The sequence below is a fragment of the Callorhinchus milii genome, unplaced genomic scaffold (assembly GCF_018977255.1).
Source record: "Callorhinchus milii isolate IMCB2004 unplaced genomic scaffold, IMCB_Cmil_1.0 Scaffold10, whole genome shotgun sequence".
NCBI lineage: Eukaryota > Metazoa > Chordata > Chondrichthyes > Chimaeriformes > Callorhinchidae > Callorhinchus > Callorhinchus milii.
In genome coordinates, this window is record NW_024704751.1 from 9,188,552 (window position 1) to 9,212,486 (window position 23,935).

At 50.7% G+C, this 23,935-nt stretch overlaps 2 protein-coding genes across 4 annotated transcripts in view; both read right to left on the reverse strand.

Annotated features, from left to right (window-relative positions):
* Nucleotides 1-15,500, reverse strand: part of abr (ABR activator of RhoGEF and GTPase) — a 50,440-nt gene extending 34,940 nt beyond the window's left edge. Inside the window, exon 1 of one of the 3 annotated variants that reach the window (XM_042338369.1) lies at nt 15,344-15,500. Coding sequence is in view for 2 of the 3 variants with exons in the window: in XM_042338370.1 (XP_042194304.1) it covers nt 612-762 (151 nt within the window). In the remaining variant the exon portion in view is untranslated. Of the gene's footprint in view, nt 1-611; nt 801-6,979; nt 7,224-15,343 lie in introns of those variants that run through there. The other 2 variants (XM_042338371.1, XM_042338370.1) reach the window with 2 other exon arrangements.
* A 5,966-nt stretch (nt 15,501-21,466) lies between these two features.
* timm22 (translocase of inner mitochondrial membrane 22 homolog (yeast)) lies at nt 21,467-23,931 on the reverse strand. Its single transcript, XM_007896669.2, has 4 exons — nt 23,589-23,931; nt 22,981-23,177; nt 22,467-22,539; nt 21,467-21,900 (listed from the first exon to the last, which is right to left on the reverse strand). Exons 1-4 carry the CDS (start codon nt 23,929-23,931, stop codon nt 21,824-21,826), a joined length of 690 nt encoding a protein of 229 aa, XP_007894860.2. The 3' UTR covers nt 21,467-21,823.
* Nucleotides 23,932-23,935: the final 4 nt, after the last annotated feature.

Consider the following 23,935-nt stretch of genomic DNA (forward strand, 5'->3'; position numbering starts at 1 on the left):
GTCTGACCGTTCCCTCCTCCACAAACACATAAATCCCCTCCAACACACACACACACGATAATGTAATAATTATGATTATTATGATTATTATTCCTCCCCCACCACACGCACACACATCGTACAACAACAAATTACATTTGTTTAGCGCCTTTGACGTCAGGAGGACATCCCAAGGCGCTGACCCCCTCCCATATGCAAACACATCCCCCCACTCACACACACACACCCCATACATACACCCCCCGCCACAAACATACACACACACACACACACATTGCCTTCCCTCTATTGCACACATCCTCCACCATATATATATATATACACACACACACAGACCCAACACCCGCCCACCCCATACGCATAGATTCACACACATTTTCTCAAACACAAAACCACCCCCTCCCCCTCCCCACACCCACAGCAAAGCCTGTGGACCGAGCTGCGAGGCTCCAGAACTAATGTTTCATTATCTGGAGAGAGAAAAAAAACCCAGCCGCTTTGATTTGGTTAAAATTGAATTATTAATAATACGAGATGGATGGTACAGAGGTGGTCGCCCGGGGCAACCAGCAGCCTGTGCGTGTCCAACACCCAGATACAGCTCTACTCACCCAGGCTCCTGAATATCTCCATAAATCCACCTGGCATTGGGGGCAGGGGCGAGAGAGAGAGAGAGAGAGACACACACACACACACACACACGCAGGAGGAGGGGGCACTGAATGAGTGGGCAGGGAAAGATACAGATAGACCGAGTGACATACACAAACACAGAGGACAGAGGGCTGAGCTATGGGAGAGGGAGAAAGGCTAATAGAGTGAGAGAGAGAGAGAGAGAGAGAAAGAGAGAAAGAGAGAGAGATACAGAGAGAGACACGCACAGATAGAAAGAGATATAGAGAGAGAGACCGAGGGATGCTGAGAGAGAGAGAGAGAGAGAAAGAGCTACAGAGACACACCGAGAGAGGAAGATACAGAGAAAAAACAGAGAGAGAGAGAGAGAGAGGTGATGAGAGAGAGAAATACAGAGAGAGGGAAGGAGGGAGGGAGGGAGGGAGAGAGACAAAAAAAAACAACTAGTGATCCCAGGCCCTGGATAGATGGCCGTGTAGCATCCTCCTCCTCCTCCTCCTGTTCACCCCACAGGCCGCGGGACTGGCTGCTGCTGCCAGCTCACACCCAGGGCACGGACGGGGGCAGCAGACATTGTGTATGCGGGCGAAGGGGGAGGGAGGGATGGAGGGGGGGGGGGGAGGCGGGAGGGCAGAGCTCGCTGGGTGCCTTTGTGCTGAGGCGCAGGAGCAGAGCGAGCTCGGCGAGCGTGAGGAGGCACACAGCGGCCTGAGGCTCAGCGTCAGCAATGCGACTGCACACTGGCGGGCTGGAGAGCGAGGGGAGGGAGGGCGGTGTCTGGGCTACTTCATTAAAGCCGCTGATACACCAGAGCTTTTTAACCCTCTCCCTCCCGGCTGCTCGTGGCTGAAGGATCTGCCTCTGTTTACCCCACGTAGCAGTCAGGAAAGTCGGAAGCAGGATGTTAGTCGATCGGCGGATCGCTTTTCCCGGGGGAATAACCCCTTTGAATTTTTTTTAAAAATAAAAATGAATAACTCGCACGAGTCTCGGTTCAATCAGTGGTAACCCGTTTCCAGGTTTTTCTTGAATTATAATAACGATAATAAAATAATAATACTAATAATCCTTGCGTTTGAGGCAGCGCCTTATCGCGTCTTCCAAGACGTCACAGACGAAGAAATATTCCATCGAGAACACTTATTTTGTTGGCCGACCGAAGCGGGTTGACCGGGGGCCACTGCTGCAAGGGATCGGAGTGAACGTCTCCGGGAAATGGAAATTTCCACACCTGGAAACGTCGCGAACGGTTTTCCACCTGTTATCAGATACGCGTTTAAGCAAAACAGGAGCCGACACTGTGTGTCTCGTGTCCCGGGAAAGGGCTCGGAGGTTTAACAGCTACCCACTGAACCAAACTCAACCAGCTATACAATACAGCGCTACATTTCAGTTGACATACTCTACAGTTTATGTAAGGATTTAACACATTAAACGTTAAAACGTATTGGTGTGAGTTTGATATGAAGGCCCCCCTCACCCCTCCTCACACACACACACACAAATAAATGCACGGTTGAGTCCGACCTACCATTACGTCTGAGTGAGTGAATGACACAAAGAATTTCATAAAATATCTCCATTCCAGTCAACACTGCTCCACGCACCAACACACCAAGATCAAGACTCCGCACGGTGAGGCCGCAGTCAGTCTCGCTCTCCACCAGAAACTCAACAACATGCCTCCCTCCACATCGAGTGTCTCAAATAAGTCTCTCTCGCTCTATCTCTTCTCAGAAAACTGGCTCAGTGCTCTTGGGAGAGAGAAGCACCTCCACTGTCCATTATCTATCAAATCAGATACCCGATCAGGAAACAGCACAACATCCCAGCAAAACAAGGAGAACAAACCCTCTCTGTGTCTTAGCTTTTGCATAAAACCAACCAACCAACCTTTTGCAGTGTATCTGGGTCCAACCTATAAGCAAAGCAGTGATTAGTGAGGACAGTGGGTGTATCTGCTCAAACGCTCTTCCCCAATCCCTCCGCCTCGCCCCCTCACTCACTCCGCACCTTCAAATCCCGCCTAAAGACCTTCCTTTTTGAATCGTGCTTACGGTCACCTCCCCCCTCCCTCTCTCTCTCTCTCTCCCCCGGCTCAGCGAAAGACTCGTCACTATCAAGCGCTCCGGGACGCTATCCCACGCAAAGGGCGCGATATAAATGCAAGTTGTTGTATCGGGCACAGCTGTAATCTTTCCAGCAACCCAATTCAAACTGCTCCCATTCCCCACCGCCACCACGCCCTCCATATCTATAAAGGAATGATATGCAGGGAGATGGGAGGGGGTGGGGGAAGGCCGGTAAATCGGACGGAATGGACTCTTCTTTCAAAGAGTAACACGGGCACGATAGGTTGCACAGCCTCCCTCTGTGCTGTGTTTCTATGATTCTCTGACCCTGCCAGACCATTACCTTGCAAATCTAAACAACGAGACGCACCACCTTCAGAGGAGAGTAGAGAATCAATGGAGAATCTGGTAATAAAACTAACGTCAGCCTCGCAAAGGGGAAGATGCAGTGCGCGGGCTGATTAAATGTACCGAGACCATTAGCCACATCAGTAAGGTACAACAGGGCTTTACATCACAGCTAATATCACACACATGTATTGAGGCCTGCCTTAGCCTAGCTGGTACTAAATCTGTCGCTGGAGCTCAATCCCCGAGCGCTGGGTTTTCTGGTAACGTGCACTTACACCTGAATATTCCACTGAACCCACCACCACGACCAGCAGCAGCAGTAGCAGTCCCGCAGACCTCGGCAGCTGCACCACACCGCCCAACCAACGCCAGCGATCAGGATCTTGTTTTCTCTCAAATCCGTGCCACTGGCTGGCGCGTTTCGCCCACAAAGTACACAGGGTTAGTATATTCTGTGAAGCGCTTTGAGGCGTCTCAAAGACGTGATAAGGCGCTACGTCAAATGGAAGGATTATGTTCTGTATCTCACCCGTGCTGTGGCTGACCTGGGAGTGCTGGACGGACAGCGTAGAGGGAGCTTTACTCTGTATCTAGCCCTTACTGTCATGGACCCAGAGGTACAGGATGGAGAGGGTCATTTCCACCCCCGTCACCACCCATCATAGTGTCTCATCCCCTGTCCCCAGTCACAGCAACTCATAATAGTGACTGAACAAAACCCTCCCTCGGATTTAATGTAAAAGCACGAATGGAAGTGTAGTAACTTGGTGAACTCGGACTTCTCGCAGCTCATGTCGTCCAGCAGCAGGCTTCACGGCAAGATGTAATCTGCTTATCCGAGAGGGATGGGTTAACGTTAACAGCTCTGCACTTTGCAACAAATGCATTATGCAGGAGGCGGAGAAGAAAATAAACTATATACAGAATGGATGGGGATGGGTGACAGATACAGAGACACAGTAACAACTCACACACAACCCTGACTGCAATAAACGCTACTGTGCTACAGCGTCGCCCTCAGCGACCCTGAACCTCCCTCGCGGTGATCCATCACCCACTTTACAAGCGCCTCGGGACGTCTTTTTTACGACGTGAAAGGCGCTATATATAAATGTCATGTGTCGTTGTTATTACAAGGCCTCTCCTTCTGACAGCCCCACATCTGGCACCAGACCTCAATTATAATAATAAATAATAATCCTTATATTTGATATAGCGCCTTTTACGTCAGGAGGACGTGTCAAAGAGATATACTGTAAAGTTGTAGCGTATTTTGTGGACGAAATTCCATCCTATCTTCCCCTTTCTAAGGTGAAGCCGGAACTCTAAGAATGATGCACAGGCGTTGAACATCTTGATGCGAATTGGGTGCCAGGCTCCGTCAGACTTCGCTGGTCTGTGTTCAATAAACATCTGACAATCTTTGCATTTTATAGTGCCCAAAACACTGAAACGTCCCAAAGTGTTTCGTTAGGGACGTGTTGTAAAAGTGTAGTGACCATTTATAGGCAAACGTGGCGGCTAACTTTTGCCAATCAATGCCCTCCAAACAGCCATGAAGTAAGTGATCAATGTATATCCGAGAGATTGTTGGCCAGGACACCGGGAAAAAACTCCCTTCCCTTTTCAAATAGTGCCATGGGATGCACTTTAACATCCACTTGAACAAGCAGACAGACAGACACTTGGGCTTTAACGTCTCTTATGATGAATGATTTCCTGATAAGCCCCAGCAATCCCAACGTGGAGCTTCAAACCACTTCCCACCCAGTGAAGAGAGCGCTTACCAACTGAGCCAATCTAATACCTCACCTCACACAATCTGTCAGTCACAAGTATCAGTGTCCCGTGTTTAATCCAACCGTCACACTGATCCCGTTCCCTCCCCACACCCCCACCGCTGTTAAGCGCTCCGGGACACTACCCCACGTGAGGGGCGCCATACAAATGCAAGTTGTTGTTGTTATTTATAAGATCCTTTCCCCGGCTCCAGATCTTGATCCAAGGCTTCCGTTCAGGAACTAATGTTACTTATTGAGGACCTCTCAGCCGTTAGTTATCTCCTGGAGTCGACTGGTCACACTTTACCCAAACAGAGTGAGAAGAAATAACAACAATCCTTCTGGTTGATGACACAGCCAGCGCCTTGCACGTCGAGAGGACGTCTCAAAGCACTTCACGGGATTTATTGTCAAGTGTACTGTAGTGACTGTGTGTTTTTGTTACACACAAACGTAGCAGCCAATTTATACACAAACAGCCAGAACCAACCAATCAATGTGTCCGCAGTGCAGAGCTGCTCAGATCTGAGGATTAACTCCCGAAAATCAATATCCCCACGTCAGGCTCTCCAGCCACTTCCTGTGCGGGGGCCAGTGAGCGGCTCGGCCCGAAATAATCACAACCAGAGAGACTTCACCGAGTCCTACAATCAAGACCGCAGCGAACAGGCCAGTTACAGCACTGAGCACTCGTGGGGCAAGTACAGCAAAGGTCAGACCACACACACACACACACACACACACACCGCTACCCCTAAAGCTCAGAGCCTACAATATGACCTCGAACAAACCTCAGAAAAAATCTTCCCGTCATTTCTCTTACACACAACCCTCGTGGCCTGCGTCAGTGAGAGAGTAAAGCTGTGCCGGATGTCAGCTCACACTCGCTGGGGGCTGGATCGAGACTGTTCATAACCTCCTGAGGCAGAGCATATACGCTATCAACTGAACTAAAGTGACACTAACCCTCCCAGGGCCCAGAGCAGCGCTCAGCCACCCAGACAAGAGGACTATTTGTCAAACACCCACCCACACACACACACACCCGACCCACCCACACAATTATTATTAATAATAATAATCCTTACATTTGATACGGCGCCTTATCACGTCTTCGAGAGGTCTCAAAGCGCTTCACAGAATATACTGTAAAGTGAATTGACTGCGTATTTTGTTGCCAATTGCGCACAGCAGTGTCCCACAAACAGTCGTAGATTGAGGGACAAAATTATTATATTATTTATTATATATTATATATATTTACAACACATGTCATTTTACAATATATTCTGTGAAATGCTTTGAGATGTCTCAACGACGTGATAAGGCGTTTTATCAAATGTAAGGATTATTACTATTATTAATATTATTATCATCCCTGCAGCAGCCCTGCCTGTCACTATTATGTGTCTCTTGTTGTAAACATAAAATCTGTCACAGGGAATATCGAGAACATGCCGGCATTGAATAAACAGGACTTTGAGACAAAAAATATTGTAAAACTATCCATTTTGAGACAAGCGTTAGTTATTACAGTGTATCTGCAGCCCCCAAACCCAACCCTCTCCCCCACACATTGACCAGATAGGCACCAGGAACCCAGTGCTAACCCGGGCACCAGAAACTCAACAAAATATAATCACATTACATAACCTTGCTCTACAGCCAACCGCCCTGCAATCAACATCAACAAATTACATTTATATAGCCCTTTTCCCATCAGGAGGACGTCCCAGAGCTTTACTGTGTCTGTAACCTTGACCTGGGAGTGTGAATGGACAGTGCAGAGGGAGCTTCACTCTGTCTCTAACCTGTGCTAAACTGCTGCTCATTCACGTGATAAGCAAAGGAGCAAAGGAGCACAGCGCTCGGTATCAATGAAAGATGACATAACAACAACAATAATCCTTGCATTTGATGTAGCACTTGATCACCTCGTTGAGGCTGTCAAGTGAATTGACTGTACATTTTGTGGCCGAAATGTGTGTATATACACACACGCGCGCACACACGGTGGCTAGCTAGCCAGGCAGATACACACACACTCTCACTCACTCACTCACGCACACGCACACACAGAGGCAAGGCAGGCCACACACTGACAAAGGGAGAGAGAGAGGGAGAGAGAGAAAGGAAACATACTGCGATAGAGAGTGTCGATCCAGGAGAGGCGAGGCAGGCCACGGTGGCTTAAGGGCTCCATCACTACTCAATGGCGATTCCTCCCAGTGTAGGTGGCTAGTGTAGGATCCAGTCGCTGGGCATCACCTCTCACACACATACACACAGCCCAGAGAGAGCTTTGTAAAGCACAGAGCAGATTGTGCATATACTCTCAAGACAGGCAAGATTCACACACACTCACTGACTCACACACCCCACAGCTCTGTGAGTGTGTGTGAGAGAGAGAGAGGGAGAGAAAAGGGAAAAAAAGAGAGAAGAGATCATCAAGCAGAATATGGCATTTTTTTCTTTGCAATAAATTTTTAAAAAGGCCGTTTCTTTCCCCCACCCCCCAAACAAACACAGAATGGCTGTGACTGGGGAGATGGTGCTGTGAGTGTGTTGCTCACTGAAAAACATCCATCACCCACCCACACACATAGTGCTGCCTGCTCTCTCTCCAGCCTTTGCTTTGCAGTCTGCTTCGCCCTCTGATACCCTGTGTGCGCGTGTGTGTTGTATGCAGTGGGAAGGCTAAAGAACCAGTCTTCATGGGAATGAATGAATGAATGAATGGTCAGAGAAACAGAGGCTGCTGCAAGAGTGAGAGGCTTAGCTCTGCCCCTGTGAGCGTTGCTGCAACAAGGCGCTGTGTGTGCATCCCAAGACAGATGGACAAGCAAAAGCTAACTGCCCCAATGCTAATCACACTGCATCGCTTCCCTACAGCAGAGCAGAGCTCACTGCAACCCACACGGCACAGCCCGCGACTGTGCCGAGCCACCCCAGGGAGAGACAGAGAGAAAGAGAGAGCAAGCGATCTGATCCAGTGTTTAAGGAAGGCCAGTCACACAGCACAGCGCCAGCCACAACACTACACAACAAACACTACGCTGCAGCCCCTGAAGGCAAATGGGTGCAAGTGTGAGAGGCAATATGTATGTGTGTATGTGTGGGCGGAGGGAGGGGGTGGAATAGCTGGGAGAGTGTGAGTGACGGTAACAAACATGTGTTGTAGCATTTATTTACACATTGTGAGGAAGCAGACACTTCAGTAACAAGCTCCCTGTGTTCCTGTTTACGTCCCTCCTGATCCAGGATTGATGGAGAGATTCACTGTTGCCGCTGATGCCTCTCTCCTCCCCTGTCTGCACCCAAACCCCTAGAGAAGGATGGAGCACTTTGTTTTGCAGACACAGGATGGATAAGGGGCACAGCCACAGCGAGACCCTCCCTGTCACAAGACTCCCTTAATTCCCAGGCAGGGCGAAACGCGGCAGCCAATTGCACACAGCAGTGTTCCTCAAACAGTCGTGGACTAAGTGACCAAATTATTTTTTTTAAGGGATTATTACTCCAGGAAAAGCGATCCACCAATCGACTAACAACCGGGTTCCTACTTACTGCCAGGTAAACAGAGCCGTGGGTGTGTGTGTGGAGCAAGGAAACTTGTCCAACGTTTCGCCCTGTCTGCCCGGGAATCAAACCCAGGTCCTCTCGCTTGCGAGGCGAGTACTCTCACCACTGAGCTGCAGGACTCCATGGTACGTGTGCAACTCAGAGGGGAACTAAGGCACGGGAAAAGCTGTAGAAATGCTGTCTCCATTGGGAATTGTAATATGAATCGTACTGTTGCCAGGGGGGATGGATATTGTATCGGGATAAGAGTGACAGCTGCATTGTGACTGATATCCCACAGAGCACAGCCTGGTACAGTCATGTGTATGTGCAGCATCGCTGACTCGCTCCAGCTTCTGTAGGTTCTAGATGTACCAGTGTAACCAGCGAGTTTACAATTTGGACTGTTCATATTACCTTCGTCACTGAACAGGGCATCATGAGGAGAGAATGGTACTGCCCGTCACACCCGGGCACAAGGAGAGACTTAAGAGCCACAGCAACAACAACTCATTGCATTTACACGGCGCCTTCCACGTCGGGAGGACATCCCAAGGTGCCGGACGGTCAGGGATTTGGACCCGAGCCGAGGGGTTGGGATCAGGAGGGGTGGAGGGCGAGGAGGATAGGGGTGAGAAGATGACCTCAGGCGCGGTCGAAGAGGGGGGGGTCTTGAGACGTGCCTTGAAGGAGGCTTTCGTTTGGTCTGCCTTCGGACGGGGGTGAACGCTGGTAAAGAAGCCACGGAGCAACACTCTGAGAGGTTACCCCACGCGAAGACCCTGTGTACAAGTGCAAGTTGTTGTTGGCGATGATGCAGGTCAGACACCACACTGCCGCCTGCTGGCTGTAGAGCACCACTGCACGGTGCGCGACCACAATCCGAGCCTTTCTAACGCGATGCCTTCGAGAGTGTGAATGGAAACTGAAGGTTTTTTTTTTTCAGAATAACTTAACTGAGTAACGGAAATAGTATTTATTATTTGAGGGAACAGCCTCACGCTTGCAGTATTTCAGAACAAAATGAGGGCTCACTCCTGCGGATCACTCCGCTCGGTATGCGCAGGCCTGTCAGTCAACAATTTATAATAATAACCATTTGATATAATGCCTTATTATGTCTTTGAGACGGGTCAAAGTGCTTCATAAAATATACTGTAAAGTGAATTGACTGTGTATTTTGTGGGTGCAAACGCACAGCAGCGTCCCACAAACAGTCTGGACTGAGTGACCAAATTATTATTATTTTTTTTCCTTAATGGATTATTACCCTCGGAAAGTGATCCACCAATCGACTAACAAACAGGGGCAGGTGGAGTAAGAAAACTTGCCTAATGTTTCGCCCTGCGCGGGAATCAAATCTAGGTCCTCTCGCTTGCAAGTTAAGAGCTCTAACCACTGAGCTGCAGAACTCCACTCCCAATACCTTCTGTGTCAGGAGGACGTGTCAAAGCAAAGTGCTAAGGAGTTTGGAGCCGAAAATGGCCCCAAATGCCACGGTCAAAGATACAGACGAATTATGAAGGCAGGGAGGAAGGCGTGGGACGAGCGAGGGGGTAAGGCAAGGGGCTCCGGGATCGAGTTCCAGATTGGGGGCAGAATGGCTCTCGGAAACTTCGGTTCTGTGGTGTGGCGATGGGCCTGTGGCCAGCAAACAGCACAAACAATGCAGGTTTGTATTGTGGTGGTGACTCACACAATCACTCACTCAATCTGCTCATCTACCTGAACCCTGATCTCACACTCGCGCTCCTCCATAATTAGCACAAACTCTACAGTGCAGAGAAATGCAATGGTTAGCAATGCAAACAAGTTTAGCCCAAAACGCTAAGCGGTACATGTTAAATCTCAAAAATGGTCGCTCTCCCTTCCTCCGCCCTCACACACAGACACGCACGCGCCATTCGGATGAACTTTAGCCTATGATATTTGCAGGTGTTTAACTTCAGGGCTGGAGGAGAATGCAAAGGTCAGGAAACACAAGACTGCGAAGGTCAAAGTATTACTGGTGAATTCCTCTTGCTCAACAAGAACAACTTGCATTTATATAGCGTCCTTCACGCGGGATAGCTTCCCGGAGCGCTTGACAGTAGCGGACTCGGACAACGAGCCAGGGGGAGAGGGAGGGGGGAAGGTGACCATAGGCACAATCAAAAAGGAAGGTCTTTAGGTGGGATTTGAAGGTGGAGAGGGAAGGGGCAACAACAACAACAACTTGCACATATACAGCGCCCTCCATGCAGGGTAGCATCTCAGAGCAAGGCAGAGGGATTGAGTTCTCACTGACGTTCAGGTTATTTCTTGCTATCTTTCCTCACATTCCCCTCAGCTAAATACCAAGAGATTATCCGGCCTTGGACTGTCACATGCAGGAACCAGCGTCCGAGCAGAGAGAGCACCATAACCGCCCAGTACCTTCACATCAATCTCCCGACACAGAGCGTGTCAGAAAATGTTTGACAGGCGATTAAATTCAGCATTTCAATTCCTTTCATTCGGGCTGTAAATAAGCAGCAACGAGACGGAAGATTGGTGGCGTGTGGAAGAGGAAGAGGTGCAGCCACATTCTGTGCTGAAGACATGTACGATGCTCTCTCAGCAAACGGACTGGATACCACAGAGCACTCCCACTTGCTGTGGTTTACAGCCTCTCAACGTTCATCTGCTCGAGAGCCAAGATGAGAGTCACTATTATTACACTGGCGGGAGAGCAGAAATCCGCCCTGCTTTCTGGGCTGCACAGTGAGAGCGCACAGCTCTCTGGCTTGTCTGGTCTCTGTCCCTGCTGTGGAGTCCTGTAGCTCAGTGGTTAGAGCACTCGCTTTGCGAGCGAGAGACCTAAGTTCAATTCCAGGCAGAGGGCGAAACCTTGGGCAAGTTTCCTTACCCCACACAGAGCCTAATAATAATCCTCCAAAACCAAAAACAATAATAAATTGGTCATTGTCAATCTACGACACGTTGTGGGACATTATTGCTGTGCGCAATCGGCTGCCGCGTTCGCCCACAAATATACAGTCAATTCACTTTACAGTGTGTTCTGTGAAGCGCTTTGGGACGTCCTCCCGACGTGAAAAGCCTATATCAAATGCAAGGATTATTATTATTATTATTATAATTCCAAGAATGTGGCGGGTGTCAATCAGCCCCCACCCTGCAGAAATCTGCACCAGGAGTAATGGAACACCAGACATCAGAAGCACCTCACACAGTCAGCTGCTGAGTCACACAACAGTCAGAGACTCGGACCCGAGCTGGGACTCAGGATCAGGGAGGGTGGGGTGCGGGGAGGGGGGGGGGGGGTGAGGGGGGAGAAGAATAGTTGAGGATCAAACAAGACTCCAAGGTTCTGGACTGGCTTGGCAAGGTGGAGTGTGCATCCATGGACAGTGATGCTGTCGGCCCCTGAGGTAAGGAGGCGCTGACGGGAGCCAATCAGGAGAGCCTCGGTCTTGTTGACGTTCAACTGAAGAAAGTAACTCTCATCCAGGACTTGTCTGACAGACATTCTGTCAGGACAGCAGTGGGTCCTGGAGTCAAGGGCGGAGGCAGAGAAGTAGAGTTGAGTGTCATCAGCGTACATGTGGAAGTTGACCCTATGTCTGCGGATGATGTCACCAAGAGGGAGCGTGTAGATATTGAAAAGGAGGGGACCAAGGACAGAGCCCTGAGGAACGCTGCACGAGACGGTGCGGGGGCAAGAGGAGGAACCGTTTGTGGAGATGAAATGGAGGCTGTGTGAGAGGTATGACCTGAACCAGTCAAGGTCAGAGCCGTGAAGGGTGTTGCGAAGAGACGGTGGTTGAGGACAGAGTGGTCGATGGTATCATGAAGCACACTATTGTGCTATTTCCATTTCCACCCTGTGGCTTCCTGAGTGGAAATCGGCACATACTGCAGTGCCGAGGTAGGTGAAGCTTTAGGTTGGCAGTTCATGCCTGTTAGGAATTGGCTTTGTCAAATACAGGAGGGAAAATTGCCGGCCAAGGAACTGAAAACAGTTTCAATAATGCAAAGCTGGATTCATAAAACATCACTAAGACTGAACCTCACTAACACAAGATTGGATTCATAAAACTTCCAACCACAGGAACTTCACTTGCACCACAAAGGTTATTTCCTCATTCCAGCCGCACCTCAGCAACACCCTTCGTCTGTGCATGAGCTCAGTCTGAGAACCTACCAACTCCCTGCTCAGGCTGACTACATTTGGAGTCCTGTAGCGTAGTGGTTGGAGCACTCGCCTCGCAAGCGAGAGGACCGAGGTTTGATTCCAGGGCGGGACAGGGCGAAACCTTAGGCAAGTTTCCTTCGAGGCTCTCTCACAGCGCCCTTCCATTAACACAACGTGATCAGGAACACAAAGCTTCATCCTTTGCATTAACCCACTGTTGCTATAGTAATTGACCTCTGTCTACACTACTGTCTAACAGTGCCACTTACGGCAATGTTGCCCGAGGCTCTGCTGCAGATTGCAGCTCTGCCCCTTATATATTCGTTGGGACAAAACACAAGCACCTGAATGGAGTTCATGCCTTTGTCCAGCTTCCTCCATCCCTCTCATTCACATTCCCTTGAAGATGTCTCCATAACTTGATCTCTCTCTCACACACACACACATAGCGCTTATTATTTTACAGCTCTGAACAGACTAAGCAGCAGCGCCTTCGAGCTCTCAAGTCACTCTTAACAGTTGTGTGAAATGCTTTTGAGACGTCCTCCTGTTGTGAAAGGTAATGAATAACTATCCAGGTAGCAGCCTAGCCCTAACCTGTCCTTATCGTGAAACCCAATTCACTTCTCATCAACATTCACAAACCACATTTATCTCCTGAACAACTTCCTTCCCTAATAACACTGAGTGGATTACAGTGCCTGTTCTCCACTGAGAAGCAAGTAGACCGTCTGTGGTGCAAACAGAGAGGGAGGCAGCAGACTAGACACAGAGCAGGTGAGGCCAAGTGCCGGGCACGAAGGCTACACACTCCACTTCCCCAAACTGGCAAACTCCGGGCCGAGGAAACAAACATTCAAAATTAGTGAGGGAGAAGAGCTAGTGGCAAGGGTCTCCCAGTGACGGTGGTACACGCCATGGCTCCAAACATTAACAGACAGCGGTGCTGTTTGTGGACGCTGCCGTGCGCAGTTGGCTGCCGCATTTCGCCCACAAAATACACGATCAATTCAACTTACAGTATATACTGTGAAGCTTTGAGATGGCTCGAAGATGCGCTAAAGTGCCATATCGAATGCAAGGATCATTATTAAATATTATTTCAAAAAAAGCATATCAGACAGACTGTTATAGCCCGGAGGAATGTCACAGATCGCATGCCAGGTCCCAGGGCGGAATACAATGAAGCATTTCAATGCCTACATAAGCTCATGGCACCATTATAACGGGGCTTATTTATTGTGACGATTTGAATACATACAGAAAACACATCAGACTTCAAGCAACATAATAATACTATAATGCTGTGCCAATCGCTGAGGCTAATTCCCCTCTCCCAGTGACAAACCTTGCACTCCCAGTGGTAAACGACTCAAAACTATTGTCAGATATAACATTACGATAAGAGGGAAATTGTGAAACAGAAATCCTCGCAGAACAGATAATATGAATTATCTTTGCACGCGATCTTGCGCCTTATCGTGTTGCTCAGACATCTCAAAGCCCTTCACAGGATATACTGTAAAGTGGTGCGAAAGTGTAGTGATTGTGTGGGCAAATGTGACAGCTAATCAGCGCACAGCAATATCCTAAACAGCCATGGAGTGAATGACCAATTTTATTTAGGGGAGGGTGGTCCCACCTTTTGGCTGCTAAGGGCCGGATTGCCCTACTTGAGCAGTGTCAGCCGACTGCATAAGCAATATTTCTGTGAATTTAAAAAAAATAATGGATTTGGGTCACGCAATCCACAACCGTTTGCGGGGCCTCCGCTGTGCGCGATTGGCTGCCTGGCTTCGCCCACAGAAACATACAATCAATTCACTTGCCGGCGTCTCCTGTGAAGCGCTTCGAGGCGTCTCGAAGACGTGAACGGGCGCTGCTATCAAACGCAAGGATTTACTGTCAAACACGTCGCGGCTTGGGAACCAGTTCAGCTCCAAGGAGGACAGTCACGAGTTGGTCGTTCGACGCGGATGGAGACACACACCTTAAAGGCGCAAGAACCAACGCATCTACCATTCTCTCCGTCTCTCTCTCTCCCCTCTCTCTCTCTCTCTCTCTCTCCGTACCGATTTTCTCTCCTCACTGATGAGGTTGGAGTCAGGGTTTGAGCCCTCACCAGGTGGACGGCAGGTACCAGGAACCTCTGGCTCTGCCAACGTCATGGTGGGCAACCCAGCACCTGGACCTCTCTCTCTCTCTCTCCCCCCAAAAGGGCGGTGGATTATGGCTGTGGTCTATTCACCGGGTCAACACTGAGGTGGAGGAGATGTTTGTCAGGTCAGGGGGTGGAGGGTTGGGGGGGGATGGGGGGGGGGGTAATTAGAGTCGGGGTACAGATCGGCCACGGTCTTATAGAATGAACGGCGCAACAGGCGCGAGGGGCTGAATGGCCTCCTCCTGTTCCTGTGGAACACATCAGGGCTCAGTGGGGAGAAAGCCAGGGAAAAGGTGGGGGAGAGAGAGAGGGGAAAAGGGGGGGGGGAGAGAGAGGGGAAAAGGGGGGGGAGAGGGGAAAAGGGGGGGGAAGAGAGGGGAAAAGGGGGGGGGAAGAGAGGGAAAAGGGGGGGGGGAAGAGAGGGGAAAAGGGGGGGGGGAGAGAGGGGAAGGGGGGGGAGAGGGGGGAAAAGGGGGGGAGAGAGAGGGGGAAAAGGGGGGGAGAGAGGGGAAAAGGGGGAGAGAGAGGGGGAAAGGGGGGGAGAGAGAGGGGGGGGGGGGGGGGGAAAAGGGGGGGAGAGAGAGGGGGGGAAAGGGGGGGAGGACATTACCTATAGAGACGGCGTCCTCGTCCGAGCTGTTGTCGCTGTTACCGGCCGCCGAGTCCCGGTGGATACGGGGCGTCGGGACGCACAGCAGCTGCCGCGGCCTCTCCTCGGGGCTGTTCTCCGCCGCCGCCGCCTCCGGCTCCCCCTCCCCGGCGGCCTGGCCCTGCAGCAGCCCGAGGCCGGGGGGGGCCATCACGCGAGGCCGGCGCCTCACCCGGGGGCTCCGGTCAGGCCCTCCCTCCGGTGCGGGTCTCTCCCCGAGCGGCGGCGGCGGGGGCGGGGGCGGCGGGGGGGAGGGGGAGAGCGTGTCGGTCTCGACCGCGGGCCCCGGCTCGGGCGGCCTGGCTACCCGAGGCCCCGGCTCGGGCGGCCTGGCTACCCGAGGCCCCGGCTCGGGCCCCGGGCTGCCGTGGCCCCGCTGCCGGCCCAGCGTGGTCTCCAGGTAGATGACTTTGAACTTCTCCTCGCTGAGCTGCCGCTGGAGCCGCCGCAGGTTGCGTCGGCAGCGCTCGAGCTCGGCCTCCAGCTCCGGCACCGACCGCAGCTCCAGGCGGGGCACCGGCCCCTCGGGGAACTCCAGCCGCCAGTGCCGCTCGAACTGCTCGGCGTCCCACATGGCCCCGCGCCCCGGCTTCCCCGGGCCCACTCCCCGGCCTCGGAGCCGCCCTCCCCGGGCTCTTACACTCCCTCCCCGGGCTCTGAGCCGCCTCCCCCGGCTGGCGAGCCTCCTTCTCCGGCTTCCTACCCTCCCTGCCCGGCCTCCTCCCCTCCTGCCCCGGCCTCCCTCCCCGGCTTCCCCGGCCTCCCCCCCCGGCCTCCCCAGCCTGGCTCCCCGGCGCTGCCCGCGTGTGACCGGGCCCCCGGGGGGTGAGGGGTGTGGTGGGGGGTGAGGGCTGAGGCTGAGCTCAGGTTAAACTTGAGGGGACGACCGCGGAGGGTCCGTGTCACTGACTGCGGAGCTCGAGCGCCGAAAAGGACAGACACGACCTCGACCTCTCAGCCCCTCTGTCCCTCTCTCTCTGTCCCCCTCTCTCTCCCCCTCTCCCCCCTCTCTGTCCCCCTCTCCCCGCCCGCCCGCCCGGGGGGCAGCGCGACCCCGACCCGAGACCCACCGGACAGTCAAGAGTCCCCCTTCAACTTCGGACCCAACTCACAGCCCCACTTTCCCCCGTCATTAAAAAGGGCCCTCTCTGACACCGCGTCGGAATTGGTTGACCCGATTGACTGACACTCAGTCACTGACTCACTCAGTCACTCAGTCACTGGTTCACTCCCACTTCACAGTAAATGATAATGATGATGATGATGAAGATGATGATGATGAAGATGGAAGATGATGATGATCCTCGCCTTTGACGCGGCGCCTTTTTACCGGGTCGCCGAGACATCGCCGAGGGCTCCCCGGGGTGGGCGCGGGGTGCGGGGGCCGCGGCCCCGAGGGCTCCCCGGGGTGGGCGCGGGGTGCGGGGGCCGCGGCCCCGAGGGCTCCCCGGGGTGGGTGGGGCGAGGCCGTGGAGGGCTTTGTAGGTGAGGACCAGGATCTTGAACTGGTTCCTCTGAAGGATAGGGAGCCGATGGAGTCGGGGGAGAGTGGGGGCGATGGGGTCACGGGGTTTGGTGCGGGAGAGGACACGGGCTGCAGAGCTCTGGATTATCTGCAGCTGTGGAGGGAGGGGTTGGGAAGGGCCGACACACAGGCGTTTGCATAGTCGACCCTGGAGGTGATGAAGGCACGAACAAGAGTTTCAGCGCCTGAGGGGTGAGGGAGTGGCGGAGTCGGGCGATGTTACGGAGGTGAGGGAAGGCAGAGCGGGTCATGGCTTGAATGTGGGGGAGAAAAGACAGTTGAGGGTCGAACGAGACACCTCGGTTCCTGACTGGCGGTGAGTTGGTGAGTTGTCGTGTGCAACCATGGGGTTGATGCTGCCGGAGCCTGAGGTGCTGAGGCGCGGGTGTGAGCCGATCAGGAGGGCCTCAGTCTTGTTCACATTCAACTTAGGAAATTTGCCCTCATCCAGGACTTGATGTCCGACAGACAGTCTGTCAGGACAGCAGTGGTCCTGGAGTTGAGGGTGGAGACAGAAAGATAGAGTTGGGTGTCATCCGCATACATGTGGAAGTTGACCTCATGTCTGCGGATGATGTCACTGAGGGAGAACTGGAGTTATAGAGAACTGATCACTGTTTTAGTTTCTTCAGACGAGCAAATAAAACATTTGGATTGTTCTCCACCGTGGACGATAGTTTGTGGACAGTTCTGAGTTGAATTTCCCGACAGTCTCACTCCGAGTAAATAACAGGTTGAACCTGCAATAGCCGAGTCAATCTGTGGTGCGTGGGGGAGTGGAGAAAGAGAACAGCGAACCGTAACATTTGGTGGGAACTCATCAAATTGAGGAAGAATTGGTATTCGCTCAGCTGGAGAGAATCGTATTAAAGAACACAGGCTTCATTCAAGCTATTTTTATTGCACATCCTTTCTGATCTCAGTAAGAGGCAGAGACTTGGAGAAAACTCAAATTCTGTGAGGACGAGCTGGCAAACTAACCTATGGAAAGTTATTTGCTCGAATGCTAAGTCTGCTGCTCAGTCACTCTTAGTCCAGCATATCTGAAACTGCTGTAGTAGGCGACCTGCACCTCTACACTGGGATTATGCTACTATAACTGGAGTCTGCACTGCTGAGGCACTAACTCTGTGTGAAGACACTCATGTCACTCACTCACACATTCACTCACTATCACCAACTGCTCCTGTTTCTGTTCTGCACCACACACAGACAGACACACACACACACACAGTCTAGCGAAGATCCAATCAGTTTTGATCCACTGTTTGATATTTAACAGATGTACTGCTTCTTGGCACAGTTTGCTGGCTGTGATTTTAATGAGGGCTCCTGCATCTCTCCAGATTGTCATCGGCTGTTAAATGACTTGCAAGGGACTGTGTAGAATTTGAACGGAACAGGACTGAGTGAGAAATTTACATGATTGTGTTACTTCTCACAACCAACTTGTGAAATGACAGATATATCACCTCTGGGGAAGATGAAATCCCAGCACTAAAAGGCAGTTTTTATTAGCTGCTATGTAAATGTCAATGATGGATTCAATCTTTCAGAATAATTTGCAGCCAGGAGCTGGATTCTCTGTACCTTCACAAGAATATTTTAAAATGAACGAGAAAGATTAGTTGAATGAACGTGAAAGGAACTATATAAATGTAATTAAAGGACTGCCAGTCAGTTCTCAACATGATGAAGTGGACTGACAAGGTTGATGCGGGGAAATTGTTCAATATAGTGAAGATTTCAGAAAATAGGGAACAGAAACATAAAATATAGGAAGCTAACAGTGGGAACTGACATCAGAACGCTCCCAGGGAAAACACTGAAGCAAGGTTTAAGTGGGTGTATTTCTAGAAAGATAACAATAGTGAACAGAAAAATATACTGGCTGCAGGTTCATAACCTTTCAGAGTCAAACCTGTTGAGAGTGAAGGCTTTTTCTGTCCTAAACTATCTTGTGTTTCAGTTCCTGTATCTACGAGTCTTTATCTACGTGGAGTCCTGTAGCTCAGTGGTTAGAGCACTCGCTCTGCAAGTGAGAGACCTGAGTTCAATCCCAGGCAGAGGGCGAAACCTTGGGCAAGTTTCCTTACTCCACACAGAGCCTAATAATAATCCCTCCAAAAAAAACAATAAATTAGTCATTTTCAATCTACGACTGTTTGTAGAACACTGCTGTGTGCAATTGGCTGCCGCGTTTCGCCCACAAATATACAGTCAATTCACTTTAAAGTCTATTCTGTGAAGCACTATGAGACGTCGAGAAGACACGAAAAGCGCTATATCAAATGCAAGGATTATTATTATTATTTATCTGAGCAGGGTAACCCTTCCCACTCAGCTCTTGTTAACCCTGCAAGCCAAAGTTCTAACAGGTAACATTGTGCTGGACAGGCAGCTCTCAATGGCAAGCTATGGGGTTTAGCTGGTTAGATTCTAGCAGTTACCACAATGTCTCTAAAATGTTCTGGAATTAAGTGAGCAGGGTGTGCCCTTCCCGTGCGGGTACAAACCATTCCAGACACAGAGAAGTTTCCATGTGCAGCTGGCCCACACGTGTGCAGTTCTCAGTCAGGTTTGGATACTCTTAGGAATAGTGATGGTTTTGCACATGTGTCAGACACCTGCCTGATCAAAAAAAAAATACCAGACTCGGTGAAAACATGCCACACCACCACCCTCTCTCTCTCCTCGTGGGACACAGGAACACAACAACAAATTACATTTAAAGAGCGTCTTTCACGTCAGGAGGACATCCTAAGGCGATGGACAGTCAGGGGTCAGGACCTAAGCATGCGGGAGGGGTGGGGTAGGGGTGAGAGAAGGCAGAGAGGTGGGAGGGCGACCGAAGGCACGATCGAAGAGAAGTGTCTTGAGACCGGCCTTGAAAGTGGCAAGGGAGGAAGTGAGGTGAAGAGACTGTGGGATGGAGTTGCAGAGTGTGGGAGCAGAGAGGCCAACGATAGTCGGGCAGGAGACGTGGAGCAGGCCGGACAGAGGCCACTGAACGGAGGGAGCGGGCAGGTTGGTAGGGAACACACAGACCAGAAGTTCACACCATGAGTCAAACATGCCTTTAGCCAGGAAATTCTCATTTCTACCATTATTGGGAAAGGATGGTTTTAAGCTAGTGAAAGTCCGGCAGTACCCCAACAAGGCATCAAACATAATTACAGTGACTGGGTGCAACCCTCCAAAGGAACGAAGAACGGTGACTGTTTGAAGCGGGCCATTTCAGGGGCTGAGTCTTGGGGCATCTCCTAATATCGCATGAAGCTGGTTAGGTCATTGAACTTTGCAACTCACACAGGGTGACAGCGCCATCTGACGACAGACTAGAACTACAAACACAATCCCCAGTTTGGCCAGATCCTAATTAATTTTTTTTTGTAGCCGCACTATTTCCCCACATAAAAGAAGAACACAGCACAAGCCGTAAAATAAGCGTTTGAAACATGAGAGCAATTACTCCAGAAGCTGAAAGTAACCAAAAGCCTGTAAATGGTTTAGTTTTTCAGTTCCATTTAATGAAAACATTCAGTCGTATAAATATAATCCACAAAGCATTAATAAAATAATAATCCTTGCATTTGATACAGAGCCTTATCATGTCTTTGAGACGTCTCATCGAAGCCCTCCACAGAATATACTGTAAAGTGAATTGACTATATTTTGTCAGCAAAACCCGGCAGCCAATTGCACTCAGCAGTGTCTCACAAACATTCGTGGATTGAGTGACCAAATTATTATTTTTTTTTGATGGGATTATTATCCCTGGAAAAGCAATCCACCAATCAAATAACAACCCAGTTCCTACTTACTGCTGGGTAAACAGAGGCCTGTGAAGTAAGGAAACTTACCCAACGGGCTCTTTATTTAGTGCTGCCTTCTGAGAGAACGCAGCTTGTCTGTCACCTGCATTTCCCTCACACATCACCAGTCAGATGAGACAAAACCCTGACTTCACTTCCAGAACCACTCATTATAACACCTACACTGACAGCCTCTGGTCTGGATGTGTGCGTTACATCAGGTTTTCTGAATTGGTGCTTTGTTCTTCAATGTACAAAGCATCTAGTTTGGCATAGAGGCTAGAAATTCACCCTGGAGTGACAGTGGGAAAACACACGAGGAACAATAAAGACTCCTGCTGCTTACTATCCTTCCTGCAATGTGTGTCTCAATGAGGACAGGGACAAGGTCAACTGGTCAGCGGATACACTCCCTGGACTCACACATGAAGACTGGCCACTTGGGGAACAGTAACCCAGCGTGCATCAGCCTTCAGAAGAGGGTTTTAAAGCCAGAGGAATTCACATCAAGCAGATTACATCCAGAACATCTTAGAATTACCACAGGAACGCACAAGTCTACGCACAACGCTCCCAGCCACTGTGTTAAGTGAATAACTGGCAGCTTGGAATGTGTTGAAGAAAATTGCAACCCTACAGTTACCCTACAAGTAACCATTTAACCGACTGATAAACAGCCACTCTAGGTAGTACACAGTCAGAATTCTTATCCTGTTGAACAAACAGGAAACCTGCTGACTCAAGTCAATATTAAATCTTTATTGATTTGCACGTATTCCATTGATTATTTATAAACATCAACTGTACGAGAAGCTGACAGCACAAACTTACATGTTGGTGAATATCATCTGGAGGACCTGCCCATACTGTCCACTTCGTTCAGAGAAAGTCAATGTGATCAAGACAGTGACACGCTGAGGAAAAGGCTGGGTTCAGCTGCACATGTTCGTGGCTGGCACATCATGGCTAACACACATCCACGCTTCTCCCCCATACTCACACTCATCTGTACTGTACCAATGTCCAGCATCATGACTCACTGAGTTCCAGGCCACACAGCCAGTGCCAGCCTTCCAGCCCACTGGGAAAGCTCGGGTCATATCATCGTAAATAGTAGTCGATGACTGCGGAAAAGGCAGCAAAACCACCACATCCAATCACTCCTGCCTTCAGGCCAGCTGTTCACAGAGAAAGAGAGAGGAAAGCAAGTTAGACTTTATACTTATACAAAGAACAAAGGCCTCGTATAGCAACTAAAGTACCACGAGAAGGGGGCTACCAGATTCTACACCTTCTCCCCTTTTAAGATAACCCTATGACCCATTAACTGCTTTATCCAGCCCAGAATGAGCGCCTGTATCCAACAGTGTCTCCAATTCTATCTAACTACTTCCACAGATCACAGAAAGCTGCCTTGGTATACTTCTCTGCCCTAGCTCTGGGGGAGATTCTACATAGAATGACCTTGAACTCCTATCGGGAAACCAAGGTCTTCACAATGTTTATCCGTTCCCAGATTGGACTATTCAGATTTGACCCTGAACCTCTCCCCACTCCAATTCTCAAACTCTTTCATTTCAGAAATAAACATTTATCCCTTTGTTGATGATCACCACAGACAAGACAGTTCATCCAGGTACACGACCCAACACATTGTTCTCTCATCACAAGCTTGAATCGTACAAACTCCCACAAACCCAGCAGCTTTGCAAGAGTAGCCCCACAGCACGGCCTATTCGCTCACCACGGAAACCAATCACTCCTCCTGTGGCGCAACCGCTCAGCACACTGTTCTTCCAGTCCGACTTTCCGCGGTACTGTCAGGACATCAAGAAAAAACAGCGTCAGATGCTTTAAAACTGTTCCATTGTACATTCCTAACAGTGTAGCTTCCACAAAATCAAAACCAATTGTGATGTGAGACTTGATAAGTCACTGATTCAAATCAACACACAGAAATCAGATCAGAAAATACTTCTTCACACAAAGGGTTACACCCCAGACACCCACGTTTTGAAAGCAGACAGAGAGAGCAGGAGGCAAGGCAGAGGCATTTCGAAAGATTTCCAGAGAACCGGACAGAATGGCTGAAAACTCACCTGCCGCAATGAAGGAGGCCAGAGTTGGAAGAGGGCAGGAGAGTAGGGATGCAGTTTACAATTATACAATACCATCATCAAAACTGAACGACCATCAGTGAATATTAATGAATGTAGATAGGAGCAAAGTAAATGTCTCGCTTTCTAAACCAAACCTACCGATTCGATCACACACTCCGTACAGGAGAACATAGCTCCCACAATAGCAAAGTTCTTTGCGTACGACATTCCTCGCTGCCCCATGTCCTTCAGAACCTCCCTGGCCGTCGGGGTTCGCATGGGATCCTTCGGATCAAAGCCCACGTTAGTGTCGATTCCAGCCGTGAAGATACCAAATGCTCCTCCCAACACAAAGCCTGCGAGAGAAAATACACACACAGCTCAGCAAATAGACCTTCATGTGCAATTCTCTCTCGTTCTCCTCCGTTTGCCCCCTCCTTGCTCTGTGTCTCCCCGTCTTCCTACTCCGCCAACCGCCAGTCTCCCCGTGTCCGTGTATTTTAATAACAACAATCCTTGCATCTGACGTGTCTGTGTGTCTCTCCTCCTCTTTAATGTCTCACCCAAAGGGACAGCCCCTGTCAATGCTGCTCTCCCCCCCACACCCCCACCAGCACAGGAGTGAGTGTCATCCTCACACACGGGCTTCATAGGAGTTTCTGTCATGTGTCTGTGTGGCTCCCCCTCATGCACTCAGTCTGCCACTGCGTCTCTCCCCTCCTGTGTGTGTGTGTGTGTGTCCCTCCCCGGGCCTTTCCTCCTCTCACCCCCCACGCAGGCCAGGGCCGCCTTGAAGCCGCAGCTCTCCATTGCTCTCTCCACCATCTTCTGCTCCTCTGACTTGCTGGGCGCGGGGAAGCCGCCGAGCACCGCTTGGCTCAGCTCGTGGACCTGCCGCTTCTCCCCGACCAGGTGCTGGAGCAGCTCCGAGTACTGTAGGCTGCTCCCGGGGCCCGGGGCACCAGCGGCGGCCTCTCCTGCCCCGGGCCCCGGCCCCGGCCCCGGCCGCGGGGAGGTCGCGCTCTGCGCCGCCATGTTGGAATGAATGGGCATGGCGGGCGACGTCATCGCGCGGCCACTTTGCGTGACGCGGTGACGTCGCCGCGCCATGACG

Coding starts and splice junctions, on each gene's coding strand:
- timm22 (XM_007896669.2), bottom strand. CDS start 23,931: ATGGCGCGGCGACGTCACCGCGTCACGCAAAGTGGCCGCGCGATGACG. Junction 22,540..22,980: donor CGGAGTGTGTGATCGAATCG/GTAGGTTTGGTT, acceptor ATGTCCTGACAG/TACCGCGGAAAGTCGGACTG. Junction 21,901..22,466: donor AGGAGTGATTGGTTTCCGTG/GTGAGCGAATAG, acceptor CTCTGTGAACAG/CTGGCCTGAAGGCAGGAGTG.